The 22815-nt window shown below is 40.1% G+C and overlaps 1 protein-coding gene across 4 annotated transcripts in view; it reads left to right on the top strand.

Annotated features, from left to right (window-relative positions):
- The window catches only part of Hip1 (Huntingtin interacting protein 1), a 604867-nt gene that overhangs the window by 399365 nt on the left and 182687 nt on the right, over positions 1-22815 (top strand). For all 4 annotated transcript variants that reach the window (XM_067154583.2, XM_067154580.2, XM_067154584.2 and 1 more), the window contains 2 exons: positions 10783-10867; positions 19614-19702. In XM_067154583.2, the coding sequence (XP_067010684.2) occupies positions 10783-10867; positions 19614-19702 (174 nt within the window). The remainder of the gene's footprint in view (positions 1-10782; positions 10868-19613; positions 19703-22815) is intronic.

Raw genomic sequence — 22815 nt, 5'->3', positions numbered from 1 at the left:
AACCTCCTATGTGATAATATTTTTGGAGATATACTGACCCGCAGCACATACATTGTGAAGAGCGAAAATGCCTTGACAATATGCACACGATATTGCACCTTAGATGACAGAACGTTACCAGCCAAAGTTCTAAGCTAAAATTATTTCACATAGGAGGTTTTGTCCCGGCAGCGATGAAATATCGCGATGTTTCAAAAAGTGCAATTTATTGATACAAATGCCTAGATTTTTGTTCATGGGCTTGAATTGAATGGTGGGGTTGAAGTCGCTGGATGTTGTCTTCACGGCACTCTTCCAAGCAGACTGGCGAAACTTAAGGCGTGTGCATTTCTGTCTGATATCCTCATGAACAGGTAGATGTTCATTCTTCAGCATTCTGGTCCATAGCTGGAAAAGGGCCTTCTGTCTCCTGATATGTGAAGGTAATATATTGCTAAGAACCGGTAACCATTGGATCGGTGTAGCACGAAGTGCACCAGTTATGATCCGCATGGTTTGATGAAGTTGTGAATCTACTAGCCGTGTGCGAGCATTCTTATGCCAGACACCAGAGCAGTATTCTGCTGCAGAATAGACCAAGGCCAGAGATGTTGTCTGTAATGTGTTTCCATCCGCTCCCGAAGAAGTTCCAGCCAGTCGTTGGAGAATGTTATTACAACTTTTTAGTTTGTTGGCGGTTTTCTGCAGGTGATTTTTGTATGTAAGAGACCTATCCAATGTTACTCCTAAGTAATTGGGATTAGGACAATATTGTAGTTCATGAGCCTTGAAGAATACCCTTGGATGGTAGTTTGCTTCTGCATTGTTCAGATGGAATGTAGATGTCACTGTTTTCTGTGGGTTGGGATGAAGATACCATCTTTGAAAGTAGTCATCCAACAGTTCAAGGTCTCAGTTAAGAACTATTTCAGCTTCTGCGAAGTTGAGTCATTGAATTGTAAGGCAAATATCGTCCGCGTATATGAACTTTCGGGACACTGTTGCAGGCAGGTCGTGGATGTATAAGTTGAAGAGAGTAGGAGATAGAACCGACCCTTGAGGCAGACCATTGTTGACTTTGTGGAATTTGCTTCTGTTGTGTTCTGAGTGAACTTGAAATAGTCAGCTGCTTAACATTCTGTCAATCAGTGTAGTCATTTTTAAGCAAGGAACAGCTTTAATCAGTGTAAGCATAAGACCTTCCCTCCAGACGGCCGGGTCGAAATCCTGCTTGTCAACTGGAAGGAATGCTTCGATGGCTGGTGCTGTTTGGTTCAGTATCAGTCTTTCTAATAACTTGTAGGCGACGCAGAGTAGAGCTATAGGTCGATAGCTTTGTGGTTTCAGAAGGGCAATAATTTTTGACTTCTTGAAGATTGGGAGAAGTCTTCCTGACTGAAGTATGGAGCTGAAGAATGCAGCAAGCCATCTTCTTGTAGCTGTTTAGTAGTTCTGGGTGGATTCCACCTAGTCCTGCAGCTTTGCCATTTCGGAGTAATTTTAATCCCTCGTCGACCCCTTGTGACGTGAAAGGTTGTGAATAGGTCGCGTGCGGTTGTTTTTCTCGTTTTGCCTGCTTAAGCTCAGTTTTAACACCTTTCGTGGTCAGTTTATTCCTTGTTGTTTTAGAGGTAGAAACGAGGTGATTTGCTATTGCTTCTACCTTGATTGGGGAATGATGCTTTGGTGGTATGGATGTGGAATCTAATTTCCGAATAAGTGACCATGCTTTTCTGCTAGAATGCGTGAAATTCATGTCTTTTACAGTCTTTACCCACTTCTCTTTTCTAGCAAGATCAAGTGATTGTAGTAAATCTGATGCTTTCTCATGACTGCTGTTTTCTTCAAATTCCTTACTCAGTCAGCTGGACTCTTCACTCCATCCCAGTATATAGTCTTTACGGAATCTTCTAGGAATACATGTTTTTGCTACTGATTTTATTAAGCCAACAAACCTCATGTAGTTCTCTGGGACAGGTTTAATCCATCTGATATTGGTATCAGTAGACTTGGCATAAGCAACCCAGTCTGCTTTCTGAAAGTTCCAGCGAGTTCTGGGTGTAGAGTGTGTACCTGGGATCTGAATTCCTATTTGGTAGATTATTGGTCTATGCTGGCTGTGCGGGAAGATCGGCCCACAGATCAACATCTGCCATTTTAACATCGAAGGCATTAGTAGAGCCAAGAGTGAGTATTTATCAAGCACTTTACAGAAGCACTCAGTTGACATTGTCATACTACAGGAAACTCGCACAGAGAACACTGAACAATTATTGACAAGGGGAAAGATTTAAAATGATGGCAGCTCATGACCATGCTAAATATGGAATTGCAACTTACATTAGAAATAACATTTGCAACTACAGTACCTTACCAGTAAGCAACCATCCAACCTATTTCTCCACCTCTGTACAAATAGAAGACATCATGATAACGAATATTTACAAGCCACCCAATGAAACGTGGCCTGATCCCATTCACATAATACCCTCTCAAAATAACATCAGCCTTCTCAAAATATCATCATCCTTGGTTATTTCAACAGCCACCATACATCTTGGGGCTATAAGCAAGACGAAAATGGAACTAAGGTCTCGGAATGAGCTGAAGTAAACAACCTTGCACTGATATATGACCCCAAAGACAAGGGAACGTTTCACTCTGGCTGTTGGAAATGTGACTACACACCAGACCGTTGCTTTGTCTCGCACAGTTTTACGTCACCATCTTGCCGTGTTAGTAAACAATAGACATACCATGTCAAGAAAACGAGGTGACAATTCTTTACTTTTTGCAGAGAACTTGGCTCCATTTGCCATGGAGTGTCACAGTGACGACAAATGTTGTTGTTGTTTGAGTCATCAGTCCATAGACTGGTTTGATGCAGCCCTCCATGCCACCCTATCCTGTGCTAACCTTCTCATTTCTACATAACTATTGCATCCTACATCTGCTCTAATCTGTTTGTCATATTCATACCTTGGTCTACCCCTACAGTTCTTACCACCTACACTTCCTTCAAAAACCAACTGAACAAGTCCTGGATGTCTTAAGATGTGTCCTATCATTCTATCTCTTCTTCTCGTCAAATTTAGCCAAATCGATCTCCTCTCACCAATTCTCTCTTCATTCGTGATTCGATCTACCCATCTCACCTTCAGCATTCTTCTGTAACACCACATTTCAAAAGCTTCTATTCTCCTTCTTTCTGAGCTAGTTATCGTCCATGTTTCACTTCCATACAATGCCACGCTCCACACGAAAGTCTTCAAAAACATCTTTCTAATTCCGATATCAGTGTTTGAAGTGAGCAAATTTCTTTTCTTAAGAAAGCTCTTCCTTGCTTGTACTAGTCTGCATTTTATGTCCTCCTTACTTCTGCCATCGTTAGTTACTTTACTACCCAAGTAACAATATTCATCTACTTCCTTTAAGACTTCGTTTCCTAATCTAATATTTCCTACATCACCTGCCTTCGTTCGACTGCACTCCATTACTTTTGTTTTGGACTTATTTATTTTCATCTTGTACTCCTTACCCAAGACTTCATCCATACCATTCAGCAACTTCTCGAGATCTTCTGCAGTCTCAGATAGAATAACAATATCATCGGCAAATCTCAAGGTTTTGATTTCCTCTCCTTGGACTGTGATTCCCTTTCCAAATTTCTCTTTGATTTCCTTTACTGCCTGTTCTATGTAAACATTGAAAAGGAGAGGGGACAAACTGCAGCGTTGCCTCACTCCTTTCTGGATTGCTGCTTCTTTTTCAAAGCCCTCGATTCTTATCACTGCAGACTGATTTTTATACAGGTTGTAGATAATTCTTCGTTCTCGGTATCTGATCCCAATCACCTTCAGAATCTTAAATAGCTTGTTCCAATCAACATTATCGAATGCCTTTTCTAGATCTACGAATGCCATGTACGTGGGCTTGTCCTTCTTGATTCGATCATCTAAGATCAGACGTAAAGTCAGGATTGCTTCACGTGTTCCTACATTTCTTCTGAAGCCAAACTGATCTTCTCCCAACTCAGCTTCAACTTGTTTTTCCATTCTTCTGTAAACAATACGTGTTAAAATTTTGCAGGCATGAGATACTAAACTAATGGTGCGGTAGTTTTCACACCTGTCAGCACCGGCTATCTTGGGAATAGGTATAACAACATTCTGCCGAAAATCGGATGGGACTTCTCCTGTCTCATACATCCTGCACACTAAATGAAATAACCTTACCATGCTGGTTTCTCCTAAGGCAGTCAGTAGTTCAGTGGGAATATCATCAGTTCCAGGTGCCTTGTTCCTATTTAGGTCACTCACAGCTCTGTCAAACTCTGGCCTCAAAATTGGGTCTCCCATTTCATCAGCATCAACAGCCTCTTCATGTTCCAGAACCAAATTATCTACATCGTTACCTTGATACAACTGTTGGATATGCTCCTGCCATCTTTTTGCTTTGTCTTCTTTCCCTAGAAGTGGCTTTCCATCTGAGCTCTTAATATTCATACACCTAGATTTCCTTTCTCCAAAGGTTTCCTTGATTTTCCTGTATGCAGCATCTACCTTTCCCAAGACCATACAGTCTTCGACATCCTTGCACTTCTCCTTCAGCCATTCTTCTTTAGCTACCTTGCACTTTCTATCCAATTGATTCTTTAATCGCCTGTATTCTTTTCTGCCCTCTTCATTTCTAGCATTCTTGTATTTTCGTCGTTCATCAATCAGGTCTAGTATCTCCTGAGTTATTCACTGATTCTTAGTTGATCTTTTCTTCCTTCCTAACATTTCTTCAGCTGCCCTACTGACTTCATTTTTCATGACTCTCCACTCTTCCTCTATTGTGTTTCCTTCAGCCTTTTCATTTAGTCCTTGTGCAACATGTTCCTTGAAACAATCTCTCACACTCTTTTCTTTCAACTTGTCTAGATCCCATCTTTCTGCATTCTTTCCTTTCTTCAATTTCTTCAACTTCAGATGGCATTTCATGACCAACAAGTTGTGGTCAGTGTCCACGTCTGCTCCTGGGAAAGTTTTGCAATCCAACACCTGGTTTCTGAATCTCTGCCTAATCATAATGAAGTCTATTTGATACCTTCCAGTGTCTCCAGGTCTCGTACACGTATACAGTCGTCGTTTGTGGTGTTTGAACCAAGTATTGGCAAGGACTAAATTATGATCAGTGCAGAATTCAACCAGCGGACTTCCTCTTTCGTTCCTTTGTCCCAATCCGAATTCTTCTACTGTACTACCTTCTCTTCCTTGGCCTACCACTGCATTCCAGTCTCCCATCACAATTAGATTCTCGTCACCTTTTACATATTGAATTAAACCGTCTATCTCCTCATATATTCTTTCGATTTCTTCATCATCCACTGAACTAATAGGCATATAGACCTGCATTATTGTGGTGGGCATTGGTTTGGTGTCTATCTTGACAACAATAATTCTTTCGCTATGCTGGTCGTAGTAGTTTATCCGCTGCCCTATTTTCTTATTCATTATTAAACCAACTCCTGCATTTCCCCTGTTTGATTTCGTGTTGATAATTCGGTAGTCGCCTGACCAAAAATCCTGTTCTTCCTGCCAACGTACTTCACTTACACCAACTACATCTAACTTTAGCCTATCCATCTCCCTTTTCAGATTCTCTAACCTACCACAACGGTTCAAACTTCTAACATTCCACGCTCCGACTCGCAGAATGTCAGTATCCTTCTTCCTGATGATCGCCCCGCTCTCGTGTAGTCCCCACCCGGAGATCCGAATGGGGGACTAGTTTACCTCCGGAATATTTTACCCGGAAGGAAGCCATCATCAGTACATCATTCATACAGAGGGAGCTGCATGTCCTCGGGAGGTAGTTACGGCTGTAGTTTCCCGTTGCTTTCAGCCGAGTAGCAGTATCAACACAGCTAAGCCATGTTGAGTATTATTACAAGGCCGTATCAGTCAATCATCTAGACTGCCGCCCTTGCAACTACCGAAAGGCTGCTACCCCCCTTTCGATGAACCATTCGTTAGTCTGGTCTCTCAACAGATACCCATCCGATATGGTTGCACCTGCGGCTCGGCTATCTGCATCATTGGGACACGCAAGCCTCCCCACCGCGGCAATGTCACATGGTTCGCAGAGGAGGACGACAAATGTAATGGGGTAAAATTATTAGTTGAACAATTTTTCAAAAGGCAATGTCTATTTTAGTAAGTTGAATTTTTAGATTTAAGTATTGATTTGAGACTTTTTGAGCCTGTTGAGCATTTGCATTGCAATTAAGAATCTCATATTTGGGTTATTCCATATTGACTCTATAGTAAAAGAAAAGTATATAATTATTCCACGTTAGTCAGTACACAAACGTGTCTTATAGAAAACTTGTAAAAAATCACATGTGATAATATACTTTTCTTTTAAGCCTTTTGATGCTAGACAGGTGAAGGAGTTTAAGTATCTTGGTAGTATTGTGACTGAAGACCTTCACTCTATAACAGACATAAAAGCTCAAACTGTTTTGTGGCCCGCTAGAGAAAGATCTGGGGAAGAGATTTGCAAGGTGTCACGTATGGAGTATAGCTCTATATGGTGCTGAAACATGGGCATTAAGGAGGGAAGAACAGAGAAGAATAGAGGCATTTGAGATGTGGATTTGGAGAAGAATTGAAGGAGTAAGCTGGGAAGATAAAATATCAAATGAGGAAGTTCTGAAGAGAGTGGGAAAAGTGAGGAGCATTCTGACAGTAATCCAAAAAAAAGTAAAGGATAGGGCATAATCTAAGACATAATACTTTACTACGAGTAGCAATGGAACGGATGATCAAAGGAAAATGAGGGAGGGGAAAGAGACGATATCAGTTATTAGACAGCATTAGAAAAAGAAAGGAAGATTATGCAGAAGTGAAGAAAAGATCGACAGACATCGAGGTCACAGCCACAGTTGGACCTGCCGGATGGCAGAACAACCGATGATGATGATGATGATGATGATGATGATGATGATGATAATAGACATTGATATTCTTGAACTCTTTAAAATGCTGATGTCTCGAATGGGATTTCATTAACTTCGAAGGCATCCATATATTGCAACATTTTGCAAAAGAAATACATTTTTCGCTTTTCATCGCACCACAACTTCAGTATTTGACATTTCCCTGTTTATATGTAGAACTTGCAGAGACGAATCAAATGACATCTAAGACCGCGCTGGAGCCGAGAGCTACATGCTGGGTAGCTTTTGCTTCATGTGTACAATGATCCCATATGGTTCTGAAACTTCAGTTTTGTTATGTTGCTCCAGTTAATTTATAACTGTGAGCTGCTTCAAAAGTAGTTCAGTATAACAGAATATACCTGAAAAACAGAACTGGATAATCCTTTCTGTTGTTGAATGTAAACATGGTTTGGTTTAAGGTTGTTTTTAAGGGGTTGATTATTTCTTTCATTTTGTGTGTTGTAGTTTACACATTTTTCTATATTGTACCAGGAAATGGCAGACTATTTTATGAATTTTCATTCGGGGCATGGAACAGTGTACGTTCTAACTAAAGTAATTAAGTCTTTCTTGGGAATTGAATTTATCGGCATGTTTTTTAAGTAAGGTCTGTTTGAAAATAAGTACACAAGGAAAAGTTATTTCAAAAAAGTAAATTTATTTTCAGAAAGTACATACTTCACTCTATTTTTTGACATAGTTGCCAAGTTTGTTCAATCATTTATCATACCTCATAACCAGTTTTAAAATACCCTCTTCATAGAAACTTGCCGCCTGCTCTGATCACCATGAGTTCACTGCCGTTTTCACGTCGTCGTCATTGTAATGGTTGCCACTCAGGTGATGTTTGAGGTGGAGGAACAGATGGTAATCGCTCAGCGCAAGATCAGGACTGTAGGGTGGGTGGTCTAAAACTTCCCAGCCAAAACTGTCCAATAAATTGCGGGTCTGACCTGCCGTGTGAGGTCTTGCATTGTCCTGGAGAAGGACAATTCCCTTTGTCAGCATGCCGCGTCTTTTGTTTTGAATCGCTCTGCGTAGCTTTCTCAGGGTTTGGCAGTATGCTTCTGCATTGATAGTGGTTCCTTGTTGCATGAAGTCGACCAACAAAACACCGACACCATTGATTTTGCGCTGGGACAGAGTCTGTTTGGCCTTCACCTTTACAGGCAAGTGGGTGTTGCTCCGATTCGGGCGTGATATGCGAAACCCATGTTTCGATTCCAGTTATGATCTGACTCAAGAAGCAGTCACCTTCTTCGTCATGACGAGTCAAGAACTTCATCGCACACTCAAATCTTTGGTTTTTGTGGTCTCTGTTAGGAGTTTTGGGACCCAACGGGAGCACCGTTTCCTAAACTTTAGGTGTTCAGAAACAATGTTTTAAAGCACTGATCTCGACACGTCAGGAAATTTGTTTGAGAGACCTGTTATTGTGAAGCACCTGTTCTCACGAATCTTCGTTTCAGCTGAAGCCACCGAATCGTCTGTAATCAAAGGGCGACCGGAGCGGTCCTCATGGCCATCTTTGAATTGTCGTACCCACTTGCGCACTTTGCTTTCATTCATAACAGTATCACCGTACACTTCGCAAATCTGTCGATGAATTTCTGCAGCAGACAGGTTCCTTGCTGACAAAAAACGTATCGCTGACCGAACCTCACACGCGGCGGGCGAGTTGATAGTCTTAAACATTTTGAAAGCACAGCACAGAACAGAACCGTACAGGTTAGCTACAGAGCTGAAACTGAACACGGTTGTTCTCGATGCATGCGCTCGTTGCGATATGCATGCGAACTACTAATGTCTACAACAAAATGGACCTTACTTAAAAAACATGCTTCGTATTCACTAACAGTTTAATGCATCTCAGCTTGCAAGTGCGTATAGATCTGGATGGAGTCTCTCCATAGCCACGTTTCCTCATCGGCTGCCATCACCACGGTACCATATTCCCACGTCAGTCGGGGTAATGACACGCTGTTTTACTTTGTGCGAATGGCCAATATTAAGTCTCCCAAACACCAGAATCAGTTGTGTGATAAGTCACGATTTATGGTCACTGGGTAGGTTTTATGGTTACTAGAACCTGCACATTTGTCCTGTGGGGAAAAATGAATTTTCAAATTCACACATGAAATAAACTAGTGGTGAGCTTCCACTTGAAACTGTACTAAGTTCAAAGCTTCTCTAATCTGTGATAGCTTTCCACAAAAATTAGAGAAAGAAAATACTTTTGAGTTGAGATTCATACAGTCTACTTGCACTGAAATAATAAATCATCGGCCATGGTTTTTGAGCGTCCAATGACATGATTAACACTAAAATACTCTACAACTTGACATCAGCATTAGGTTCTACTGCACTCATTCATGGAAATGCTATTCACTTCACAAAAGAATGTAAAATGACTTCATTAGAAATGTTCAAGTTTATTTCTGAATGTTATTCACCTGTACTCAAGAATTCAAAACCACTCCATTTGGAAATTTAAATCTATCACTCGTTCACTGATCAAAGTCAAAGTTCATCAGAATTGGAAATCATTATATCTTGAGAAAAACGTTGGAACTGGATGCGAGTACCAGTTCGACTCTACAGAAAAAGTAAAAGTTCAAAGTCAAGTTCACTCATGAAAATACAAGTCCGTTGAAGACTCTTACTCGTGAAATGTATGAGTTGCGAAGTAGAATTTATTCACGAAAAACACAAGTCCATCGTCGCTGGCTCTCTGTTAGTCCCAACGTTTCACCCTTCGTAGCCGATTTCCCGGTGATTGCATCATCCTATGACTGAGAATATCTCTTGCTATCCCTGGATGGATCTCAGTTAAATTAACATGTGCAGACATTTGAAAACTGGTTGACAACAATGGTGTTACTCTTATGTCGATAACTTGATTATTACAGAAGTTGGTAAAACTTTCCATCGTTGAAACATCGAGAATGTCCTTGGCAGCTCACTGCAAAGATCACAGCAGGTTATGTATCCCCTCCCTATCAGACGTCGTACGAGAGGTAACCTCACTTAGCTGTTCGCTCTGTGACACTTTGAAATTATGCAGAATGTAAATTCTTAAGAAATACATTAATGTACGGGTGTTCCCGCTACAACATATTTGATCAGTTCCCTAATTGATATATTGGTGATGTAAAACTATAATAATCATTCTTGTGCTTCCTATTATTTTCACTATATTTAGTTCTTTCATTAATTCTAATGTGGTTTTAATTGACCTGTTGTTTTTGGTTGGTATCGTTTCTTTTACTGGTTTGTTTTTGTTGATTCTTTCAGCATTTTAAAAATTTTATTGGTCTTGAAAGGACACATCTATTTTGGGGAGTACTCTTAGTGCTGGGATTTTGGTATGAATTATTTTTTATTCATTTTATTATGATCATATTCCTTTCACCTGCTTTTGTGACTATTAGATAATAGTTTCTTATTTTGATTTTTAAAGATTTTCATTAGCTTTGAGTTTTAAAATTTGGTTGGGTTACTGAATTTTCCACTATGATTATTCTTATTGCTTTGCTGGCTGCTCCTCATGTCTTCCAGTTATAAATTCTGAAACTATGGACATATTCTATATTCTATGCATTCTTTAAAATCACTCTTATGTCATGGCAAATACAGTTACTTCCCATAATATCCGGTCGTCACCATAAAGGAACTGGCCTTAAAAGAGAGCAGTTACGAGACGTGAACAGAAGTGCAAAAGAGGTTCAGAAATAGTGTTTTCTATGTTGCAATATTTTCATACCTCTACTTATTGTAATATATTAAGTGACTGCAACCTTTTCTGCATTTTCCAGGAAAGCGAACTTCTTCAGGAAAGGCAGCTAAAGGATGATCTTTTGCTGCAAACGGAAGATATGTCCAAGTACCAGGAGATGGAAAGTAAGTTTACCCAATCAAAGGAATACAATCTGAACATTTTTTATTTTAGAAAAAAATAAACCTGGAGTGGGTGTGTCTTAAATGTATCTGCAGGACCTTTAAAACTGACCATGCATATAGAAAAATAGTACCATTATGTGTCTCAATTTGTAAATCTCAGTACGATTGCCCCCTTAACATGTTAGCTGGCGTGGCGTTGCAACCAGACAGACACCTAGGTAATTGTAAAGATTCCCACCTGTCCAGTTCATCAGGCGACAGCTGGTTGCTAGGTGAAAACAGCTGTCTCTCGGCTCAGTCTATGTTGGCTAGACATCTTACAACATTGACAAATCACATAGAGTAAAGTAAATGACAGTAAAAGATAACACACAAAATAACTTTTATTCATTTTTGTCTCCTGAAATAGAAGAGAAATGCATAATTTATAAGTAGAAAATTACAAAATGTCTTTGAATGTTTGTACTCGTAGCTCTTGATTTTTCCATTTACACAATAATTATACATATTCACATGCCTGATGGACTGAAGCAGAATGTTATACTCTATTTTTACACAATGTATTTGTGGAAATTGATGAGAATATGAATAATGCACATAAAAAGATGAAAATACTACAAAATACATCTTTGAAGCATCTTCAACAGATTACTTATAATGAATGCTGTCAGCAGTTATTGCTTATGAGAGCTGCGGATAAGTATTGACAACAGATCCAAGAGTGTTAAGAAGATCGGAGAGAATCTGGGATTAAAGGAATTGTATACTTGGAGTAACTGTTGACACAAAGGCAGAGCGAGTTCTCGTAGCATACTGACATCCTCATAATGACAGCAACGGTGATCCCAGTGTGTAGTTCACTATGATTACAGGCCACTGCAGCGAGTATGAAATCCTACCACATGTGCTCAGGAGCTGCTCTCAAGTTACTTCACATAACTCTGTCTTGAAGAGAAAATCCTCGAGGTTCATGAGGAAGTCCACCATTTAGCGGAACGTTGATCTAGCAGTCATATTGACATAATTGCCATCAACCAGAGAAATCATTGACACTATGACAAGTTTTGAAGACACTCTATATACCTTCTTGCATAGAGCCTACAATATCTGTAATGTCTGGGTGCTAGACAATCAGTGATGTACATTAAGGACCGTCACCCCGCTGGCAGACTCCTTATCAACGGTTTACCTCGTATTGTTTACTTACCTTTTTCTTAAATATTTTCAATGAACTTGTGTCAAACTCCTCCTCCAGTTTGTCCTCTTGAATTCCAACTTTATCTACTTTTAAAAGCTCCGCTCAAGCCTATTGGACCATTCCCAGAAATGTTGTTGGATGGCAGTAAACTTAGGCTGGACATAAATATGCAGGATAAAATTCTCACTACAGTTTGAAATTCTCGGTGGTAATAATGCGGAACCATTTGTATGGAAAGCACAATACTTAATTTCCTTCAGATAACATTTTTTAAAACATTAACAGGTAGCAGGTAGGAACCCCGCTCCGAGGCAGCCCTACCCAGGGAATGGGGCCACTGCCTATGTGAGTCCCAGAGCACACTGATCTGGTGTGTAACATCTGGTATGGGTCCCAGCTCAGGGTTACGAATGAAGACCTCAACGATGGAGAAGGTGGACTTTGGTATGCTGGAGATGGCAGAAGGGGCAAACCCGTAGCGTCTGTACTCCAGAGGAGCGGCTACGAAAGGCGCCTGTCTCCATGTTAGGGGCGGCCTAATTTTAAACCTGGCAGTAGGTATAAAATGCCTTCGGGTTTGGCAAGCCCATCGTAAAAATAGCCTATATGGATAAAGCAGATATGGTGCCTCGGAAAAGGTTGGCATCCCCTGCTAAAAGCGATGCGCAGCTCTTCGGGTGCTGGGGGAACTGTGAGAAGTGGGTAACCAGCACCAAACTACATCAAGATTGTGACAGTAAATGTCCTGACACTGACGGGAAAGACAGGAGAACTGGTCGACTTCATGAAAGAAAAAGATATTGCCATACTTGGACTGTGCGAGACCAAGAAGAGGGGTACGGGAGAGATTCCTCTGAAAGAAGGATACAGGCTGTATTACAGTGGAGGACCTGAGGCAAAAAATGGAGTGGCCATCATACTTAGAAAAGAAATCCAAGAATATGTGGAATATACAAAATGCGTCAGCGATAGGTTGATGGTGATGAGACTCCAGTTTGAAAATGGCATGAAAGATCTATTTCATTTGTATGCCCCACAAAAGGGTTGCATAGATGAACATCTAGAGGACTTCTTAGAGGAAGTGGAGAGACAGATAGAAGATAAGGAAGTGCTATTCATGTGAGATCTAAATGCAAGATGTTGTAGGACCCTTTGGATGTGGAAATGTAAATCCAGAAGGCGAGTTGTTGGTGGATTTTTGCATGAGGAACCAAATAATTTTGGGAAACACCTGGTTTAGGAAGAACAACAGTCTGAAGATTAAAAGGTATGGTTGGGGAAACAGACGAACAAAGACAATCGATTATATAATCATTGAGAAGGAACACCACATGAACCTTTCAGATGTTACAGCCATGCCTGAAGAAGCCTTTGGTAGAGATCATAGAGTTGTGATAGAAAAATTGAAAGTGGGAAAGATTGAAAAAAAACCCATTAAGAAGAGGAAAAGAATTAAAGTATGGAAGTTGGAGAAAAGCTTACAAGAAGATTTTCAAAGAGAAATAATACCCTCTGGTAGCCAGAACGGAGATTGGGAATGTTGAAGACGAATCTAAAAGATTTATGGAAGCAATGCTTGGATGTGCCACAAAGGTACAGTATATGGTAGAACATCAGGAAAGTGGGGTAAAGATTAGTGAAGGAAAAGAAAGTGGCATGGAAAGCATCTAAGTAGAAGAAAATATGTGGAGGCAAAGAATTTGACCAAGAAAGTAGTGTAGGAAGAAAAGAGGAAAAGCTGGGCCTTATTCACACAGAAATTGAGAGATGATATGCAGGGCAGCAAGAACTTACTGTATGATCAATATTATTTACCAAAGGATTTTACAAATACATTCCGAACAAAATGTGCCAACTTGCGCTTACGAACTATAAGCTCTGTGATACACATAACTTAGAGGTTCTTTGATAATACCTTCGTACAAGTTCGAAAGTTACAAATCCAGTTGTGAAGTAAACGTACTCTCCAAAACACTAGCGTACATCAAGTGATGCCAAACTACTAGAGGCAAACCGCAAGGTAAATATATTAAACTACATCTGCATATTTAGTCAAACAAGAAAAGGGAATGCCTCGAAAACAAACAGGCAAGCACAGCTGAAAAGCTAAGGCGTCATAAATAATTAATTTGGCGAATCTAGGTTAGGTTAGGGCAGGCTCCCATACGAAATAACAACCGAACATTACGGAAATTTTAGCAGGAACGGAATTCAAGAGTGCCTACCCGGAGGTGGCCCATCCCGGTAGGGAGGCGTCGCACACGACGTAAAACTTCAGACAGACCAAGACAAGACAACGAAATGCTACCTCTCACTCTATATAAAGGTAAACCCTGGCCTAGGAGTAGCCAATCGGAATGCACGAGTCTGCCTATCCCCACCTAGGTTCACCGATCACAATTCCTACTACAGTCGCAAACTTTAAATAAGTGTCTAGAATACGCACGTTCGCGAATCTTCCATTTCCAGAATAGTTAGAAAATGCCTTCTAGAACACACTACCAACAAAAGGCAACACACCCTGTTCAAAAATTCATGTAACAATTTTCTAGATACTTCCAGTAAGTACAGAACTGAAATCTACTATTTACAAATACATATGTTACAAATATTACACAGTACAGGTTAGGTCATTACAAATAAAACGTACTACCACACTTTACAAATAAAGTCTTCAATAAACATTTTCCACTTCCACTACGTTGTTCACCTGTACCACACTTTACAAATAAAGTCTTCAATAAACATTTTCCACTTCCACTACGTTGTTCACCTGTACCACACTTTACAAATAAAGTCTTCAATAAACATTTTCCACTTCCACTACATTGTTCACCTGTGACATCTTCCTCCCCCGAAAGTCGAGCCACGCTCGTGGCTCAACCATAAAAATGTTCTCACACAGTACAGATAGTAACGATACATGACCCTAACAATCATGATTTCTTGAAGTAGACTTTCTAAACAAACAAAACAAACTGTCAGCACACCACAGGTCCTTTTAGTAGCCGTGATTTTATGATTCACCAATAATTTTCAAAAATAATAAAGGTGTTCACAGATCCACCTATAAATATCACATAAAAATCCACATGGATAGTCACACTACACTTCAAAATGCCTGCTGACCCTTTCACAGTTGTTTAGACGATTTGTACTCTGTCCACCAAAGGACAGCAAGAAATGACTGTATGGTATCTTAAACAAAAAGAGAGATTAAGTAAACACCAGACTTGTGAAGGATGAAGGCAGCATAATATTAACAAATACAGAAGAAATAAGAAATAGATGGAGAAAGTATTTTCTCAAGTTGCTGAACATGAGAACTAATGAGTCATTCAATGGACGACCAGGAAAGGCAATTAGTTGATGAAGAAATGGATAGAGAAATTACAATGAATGAAATTGAAATGGCAGTAAGAAAGATGATGAATGGGAAAACTGCTGGAATAGATGAAGTTTCAGTGGAGATGATAAAGGCAGCTGGACCTGTAGGCCTGCAGTGGACATATCGAGTTCTCAGGAATGTCGGGGAGAATAAGGAAGCCCCTGAGGATTTGCAAAAAGGAATAATCATTCCAGTTTTCAAGAAAGGTGATAAGAATGTATTGAAGAACTACAGGGGAATTACTCTGATATCCCATGTTGCTAAGATAATGGAGAGCATACTGGAAAGTAGGATAAGGTTGAGGGTGGAAAATCAGTTTGGTTTCAGAACTGGAAGGTCAACAATAGAGCCCATTTCCATTACGAGACAACTAATAAAAAAGCAATGGGAGGACGGGAATGATACGGTGATGACATTCATTGACATTGAAAAGGCATATGACAGTGTCCCCAGGATTAAAGTTTGTACAGTCTGGTGCAAAAAGGAATTGGACAGGGAGTAATAAAAATGATCATGGCAATGTACAAGGAATGTTGTAGTTGCGTGCAAACACAAGTTGGCAGGACAAGTTTGTGCAAAATCACTAGTGGGCTGAGACAGGGAAGTGTTCTGTCGCCAATCCTGCTTACAATAGTAATGAATTAAGTCATGAGAACAGCAAAAACAGCATATGGAGGAGGAGAAATTTAACATGTTATTTGCAGATGATATTGTGATTTGGGGAGAAGAGGACATGAATGTTCAAGAATAGTTGGATGTGGTAAATGAGAAGATCGAAGAATGTGGATTGAAAATAAGTGTAGAAAAGAGTAAAATTCTTGTTATGACTATAGAGGGAAGAAAGAAGGAAAAGGTCAGATTAGACTTGCAGACAAGCCCCTGGAAGTTAGTGGAGATGTTTAAATACCTGGGGAGTGAATTACTGGAGAATGCTCGACTGGATGCTGAAATTAGTCAGAGGACTCGAGCTGGAAGCTGTTTCTATCATAGTGTAAGAAACATGTTATGGGACAAAAATGTGACAATGGAAGTAAAGGAAACTATGTACCAGATGTATTACGTACCCATAACTTACGGAGCAGAAACTTGGACAATGACAAAAAAAGGATGAGAGTCTAATACAGGCAGCCGAAATGAAGTTCTTGAGGAGTATGAAGAGACAAAATAAGGAATGAGAAAATCCAGGAAGAAATTGGAGTGGAAAAAATGAATGATAGAATGGAGAAGAGCAAATTAAGATGGTTTGGGCACATAAAGCGAATGAGTGATGAAAGAATGCCAAAAAATAAAGCTGATGCAAATGCAAGGAAGGAGAGGCCGTGGACGACCACGATTGAGATGGACAGACACAATCCAACACAGTATTACAGGAAGAAACCTGGACTGGGACACAGTGTTGGAGGATCGAAGAAAGTGGAGAGGAACCATATTTGCCCCTACCGAGCTACAGCTGGATAAATGAAAATGATGATGATGATGAACAGTGTTCATAATATTCATTGATCTTTTTTACGAAACCTGCTATTCAATTATTTAAAACCACTTGTGTTCTGTTCTCTGTCCTTTGGCAAATACACATTGCTGTCAAAATGAATAAAGGTAGAAGTCTCCATTTGAGGGAGTTGCTGCAGCGGACATGCAACGGAGCGCGAGTATACAAGCACAGACATGTCATGTCGTGTGGAGATGCGTGCGTTAAATGCGGCCACGCAAACTATGGCAACGTTATTACCAAGTGCGTCCAAACAGCACCAGTGTGCTGTTATTCTATTCTTGGCTGCCGAAGGGCATCCATTGGACAATGTGTGGCGTTCTAACAATCGAAGAAACACCGCAGCCCAGGCCTTCGATTGCCTGCACTACCATAAGAGACAAGAGGCCATCCCAGTGCAAAATCACGCCAACTACTTAGGGAAATCCTCGGTAAAAACAGACACAGGACTGGGAAGCGATGGAATCTGGGCAGAACCAAAGGTCGAAAAGTAACCTCAACAGAGGGTGAATCCAGGGGAATACGATACAGCAATTCATGTGAAATACCCAGAACACTAAATCGTTTTAACCACATAAAATTTTAATGTAAGAATATTTTTTAAAAATGTATGGACTCAAATTCAGATTAATAAAATCATTAACACTAGTAGAGTTCAGAATAACCAGTACATTAAGTTTCAGATTACCATATTTACCTTCTCCATAACAAGATTATTTTAGTTTACCTCGGTGCACTATTTCAAACGTAATTAAGGCCTTGAAGGTTGAGGGAACAATACCTCAAGAACACTGAAGTGCCAATTTTTAAACTCAAAACTAATTAAAATACCTTATCCCTTGGATCTTACCAAACAAACAAAACAATAACAAGCCCACATCAATAATTGACGTTACCAGAATAATAGACAATAATGAAAGATGTGACGGAATATCATAGATAATATCAAGACAAGTCAATCTAATGTTCTCAGGATTGATATAACAGTGCATACAAGACAAAATAAGAAAATTAGCAACTTCAGTATACCATAGAAGGAAGAAAATATAATGAATCCACCTAAAACTTCACCTTTTACAATAATTAAATGTGAGAGTATCCTTAACAGCTAGTACATTTATCCGGTAGGCTCGAAACAATTCCATATTACTAATGCTTGGAATATCATCTTTATTACATCATCAAGATTCAGTACGATATTAATTTTAAACCCTAGCGAGTTTTGGAAGTTAAAAAAAAGAAAAAAAGCACAAGAATGTTTATGGAACCAGTAGGGCCTACATGACTCTCAACTAGATTTTATGAGTTTTTGACAGAAAACAATTTTTATTATTATTAATTGTGATGAATTTAAATACCAGCCTTTCATATACTGTAAGTTAACACGAAAATCATTTCTGAACACTAAGTTGAGGTTGTGGTTCACAAGACGTCTCTCAAAAATATGGATTTAAAACATCGACGACGGTAGACATCTTCGCGTTTTACTCACTGCAGAAAAATGCACCGTATTTTACATGGATAAAGTCTGTTGGGGTTAATATCAAGCGAGACGATCACTTACCAGACTGGTGATTAACAATTTTGTTCAAAATATTCCCAGCTGCAGGCACTCTGAGTCACGCATAGAGTTGCTTTCCAAATTTACACACAGGTTTAAATTACAACACTACCAAATAAACAAAATGTAAATATAAAATTATTTACACAGGCTTGCGCCTTACGGTGGTTTCAAATCATTCTCGCCTGCCATAGCGGATGGCAGTAAGCCAAGCGGCATCACCCCTGCTCTTGTCGAACGCTGGAACAGAAGTCGGGAGCTATGGAGCGCCATGCAGAACAATTGAAGATCAATAGCAAGTTCATATACAATAAAAGTCCAATGGCGAAGCAATTGGCCACAGTTATATTATAATTTAGTCCAATCAGGTCTTTTAAATGCATAATAATTAACTATTTACGGCCAATTGCTGTGTTGTATGATATGGCGCCAAGTTAAATGATAGGGTTGTTTTTTTTCTCTTTTAAATTCCACATGTACTAAATTCAGGTGTAGCGGTAATTCCACATATTCCCTACAAATTATACCCCTACAAATGAAGACTGTGTATGGGGCAGCACGTCTGTCGAAAATGATCGTTGTGGAATGGTGCTCCATGTTCCGTGCGGGTCGTGTTTCGACACGATCTGCGATGCCAGCCTCTTGCATTACAGACAATAACATCTCAAGTGGATGACACTCGAGCATCCGCCCAGTAGTCCTGATCTTTCCGCATGCAGTTTTCATGCCTTGGGTCCTCTCAAAAAGGCTTTGAAGGGTGGACGCAACCTGTCGAACGCAGATGTGCAACAGGCACTTACGGACTTCTTCACGCAGCAGGAGACGGTGTTTTACTACACGGAGGTCTTCAACCTGGTGCATCGGTGGGGTGATTGCCTCGATGCTCACGGTGATTTTGCCCGATTGCCATCTCCATTCAAGACTGTACGGCTGTCGAACGGAAACTTTTTGATTACCCCTTTTAAAAAAGGTATTCATTTGTAAATAGTTTCCTGCTGTTTCAACTGTAGCACTTGACAGTTAGACCCCCAGCAGTTGAGCTTCTCATTCGCTGTGTTACATTGCAAGTTTGTCCTTAATAACAGGTGGGTTTCTTTTTCTTTCTAGAGAGGACAAAAGCAACAGAGGAGAAGTTCAGCAAGTTGAAAGACATCTACACCAAGCTGAGAGAAGAACATGTTCAGCTCATCAGACAGGTGAATGTCCACATTCTGCTGCATGTCTAAATACAGGATGACCCTGTATGATACTTCACGGAATATTGGCACATATGACCATCAGACGGTGCTGGACAGCAACTTGTCTGGTAAAAATGGCCACACATGCTTGACATGACATGGGGTTTTATTGACACACAAAACGAGTGCACAAACAGCCCGACAGATGGCGCTGGACGCACGCTTCAGTGATGGCGCACGAGACCCGTGTACGGTATAAGAGGAGTTGTCACGAGAGAGGCTGTCGGATGCACCTGCAATCGTGCCATGTTGACGTTACGTTACCTTTAGTCAAGTTTACTGTACTTTACATTGGTGTCAAAACAATCCCATGTCATGCCAATCATGTGTGTCAATTGTCACCTCTCTACCTCGAATATTCTGTGAAGTATTGCCTCGTCATTCGGCTTGCCCTCTACACGAGCTTAGAAATGACCTTGCAGACGGTTTATAAGAATACTGACGTAAAATGTGTAACACACAAGGTTCACTGGAGCCACTTGCCTTTTTATTTTGTCTGGTGTAAAGGAAACCACTGGCTGACATTTAAACATTGCACATTTTACTTAGCAGAATACATGTTCATTACTTTGGTTATCTTCTTCACAAGCTATGTAAAAAGATCTAGTAAACATTAAACATAAGACAAGTAATCTTAAAACTTAGACCTTCACAACCACGGACGCAACCAGAGCCTGTTGAAAATGTGATTCATTCCAGGAGAAAGATGGAGGGTAGCCGTCACGCTTGGTACAATTATTTGGGTGTTTAGCAGATTCTATCACCTCACAAATTATTCTAGTTTCTCTTTACAAATTGCAAGCACTTAGGTCTTTGCCAGCGAGAGAAGTCTGCTGTGGCAGACCAGACAATCCAAAAGTGGCAAAGAAATTATTTCTGCTCTAATATCTATGTTGCTGTCATACCCAGTGTACAGTAAACCTCCAAGACGACAGGATTCAATATAGGCTATTATTATTATTGTCAGAATTTGTAAATTACCCAGCTTGGTAGCTGCAGTTGCTGAAGTGCAGCCAATATCCAGTATTCAGGAGACAGTGGGTTCAAACTCTGGTAGCCCTGAAAATGGTTTTCTGTGGTTTCTCATTTTCACACCAGGCAAGTGTTGGGGATGTACGTTAATGAAGGCCACGGCTGCTTCCTTCCCACTCCTGTCCCATCGTCGCCATAAGACCTATCTGTGTCGGTGCGACGTAAAGCAATAACCAATCTATTCTAAATTTTTCACCAATTGCTTTTAATTTTATACAAGTGTTCAACAAATTATTTATATATCTTCAAGACAGTGATTTATATTTATTGAAGTTTATCAACAGATCGTAAGAATTTTCAAGTGTTGTGTTACATCCACAAGTATGAAGGATGAGTTCTCCATCTAATCAATACTTTATTTTACATAGTGTTTTACATAAAAAAAAGCCCGCCTGGTGGCCATGATCGTTAAGGCGCTGAAGTCTAAAAACGGTCTAACACCGAGGTTAGCCGGTTCGAGTCCCGTTGGTCGAAGAAATTTTCACCATCAGAATGTTGGCCGGCAGGGTAGGGGAGGTGGTGGTATACAATTTCTAATCACTAGATTGCGTGCCAAAAGCCTGGATTAAATTCCAAACCTCTCCGCAGTGCTCATATGGAGTGAGGGCATATGACGCTGTTGATGGTGATTCGTCCGTCGGATGGGGACGTTAAGCCTTGAGCAGACCCCTTGGTGCTATTCGACAGGAGTAGGCTATGTGCCGGCACCGGGTTTCACCCTCTCCCTACTCTCATATATCACGTCATTCATTTCATCTCTCATTAACTCCTCTGATGAGGTTGACGTCAGGAAGGGCATCCGGTCATAAAAACCGCCACAACAAATTCATCTCACCTCATACCCGACCCCGTAGGGAAACGGGACAAGGGTTGGACAAACAAACAAACAGTGTTTTACATAAAAAGACAGTACCGGTTTTGACCTGTAAATAGGTCATCTTCAGCTGCTAGAGAACCTACTTAGTAGCGACTGTACAGAATAAATGCTATTAAAATTAAACAAGGATGCCATTAAAGACAGTGACATATTTTAGTGGGTATTGAATATTGGATCAGAAAAATTTTCAAGTATTATGTTATATATTTTTGTTATACGTATGGCCAATTAATTTTGTAAATGTTTAATGATCTTACTGCTGATGATGGCCTAATATCAATACGCTGAAACTGGTACCAAGATTCAAATAAATTGAAGTACTAATTTTATATTGTATTGATTAGATGGATTACCTCATTTGTCTACAATAATTACATCGTCATCAATCCGAACATGAAAATTACCAACTTTCATGAGTTGGTGATTCGCAGAATAAAATCATTGGCTCAGCAGCTACTCAAAACGTACCAGGAGAAACTGATCACATTTCAGCGAGACGTCTTGAATTTAAGGAAGATTAATTAAGACACCATGGGAGCAATGGGAAATGCTGTCAAAATGCCTGGGGAAACTACGGTCAACAATGCAGGCGAAATAAATGTTCAACTCTGAACTGCAGGGACAGAAAAGCAGCGTTGTCTATCACTGTCGATGGGGATAAACTATCGCCTTTTGCAATTTTTAAGCAAAAAACAACGCAAAAGGAAAAGCTGCCGTCAGGGATGCAAGTGAGAGTGCAGGAAAAGGAGTGGATGAATGATGACTGGTTACGTCCGCCATCCATGTTGGTGAAAGTTAGAAACTTCTGGGATTACAGTAAAATGAAAATGTTGAAGGTCCACCTTTTCAATACCATGAATGTTTATTGATGTGAATATATATCACATAATGTTTAAAGAAGGTTGGTACTAGTTTCGACGCCCGTTGCGCGTCATCATCAGCCAACAAATTAATTTAGCAAAATGCAACTTATCGAATAGCAATATATACCACATGATAGCAGCTACAAGACAAATGTTAAACTATGACTAGTTGACGTATAAAACACATGAAAGCAAATCGGAGAAGGTAACCCAATTGTTAAGGTATGATACACGAGAAAATAGTCCAGCTTGAGGTTTCTAGAACATAAGGTGTACAACACTTAATTTTAAAATGATGA

The sequence above is a fragment of the Anabrus simplex genome, chromosome 10 (assembly GCF_040414725.1).
Source record: "Anabrus simplex isolate iqAnaSimp1 chromosome 10, ASM4041472v1, whole genome shotgun sequence".
In the NCBI taxonomy this organism is placed as follows: Eukaryota; Metazoa; Arthropoda; class Insecta; order Orthoptera; family Tettigoniidae; genus Anabrus; species Anabrus simplex.
This window is presented reverse-complemented; position numbering and strand designations above follow the sequence as displayed.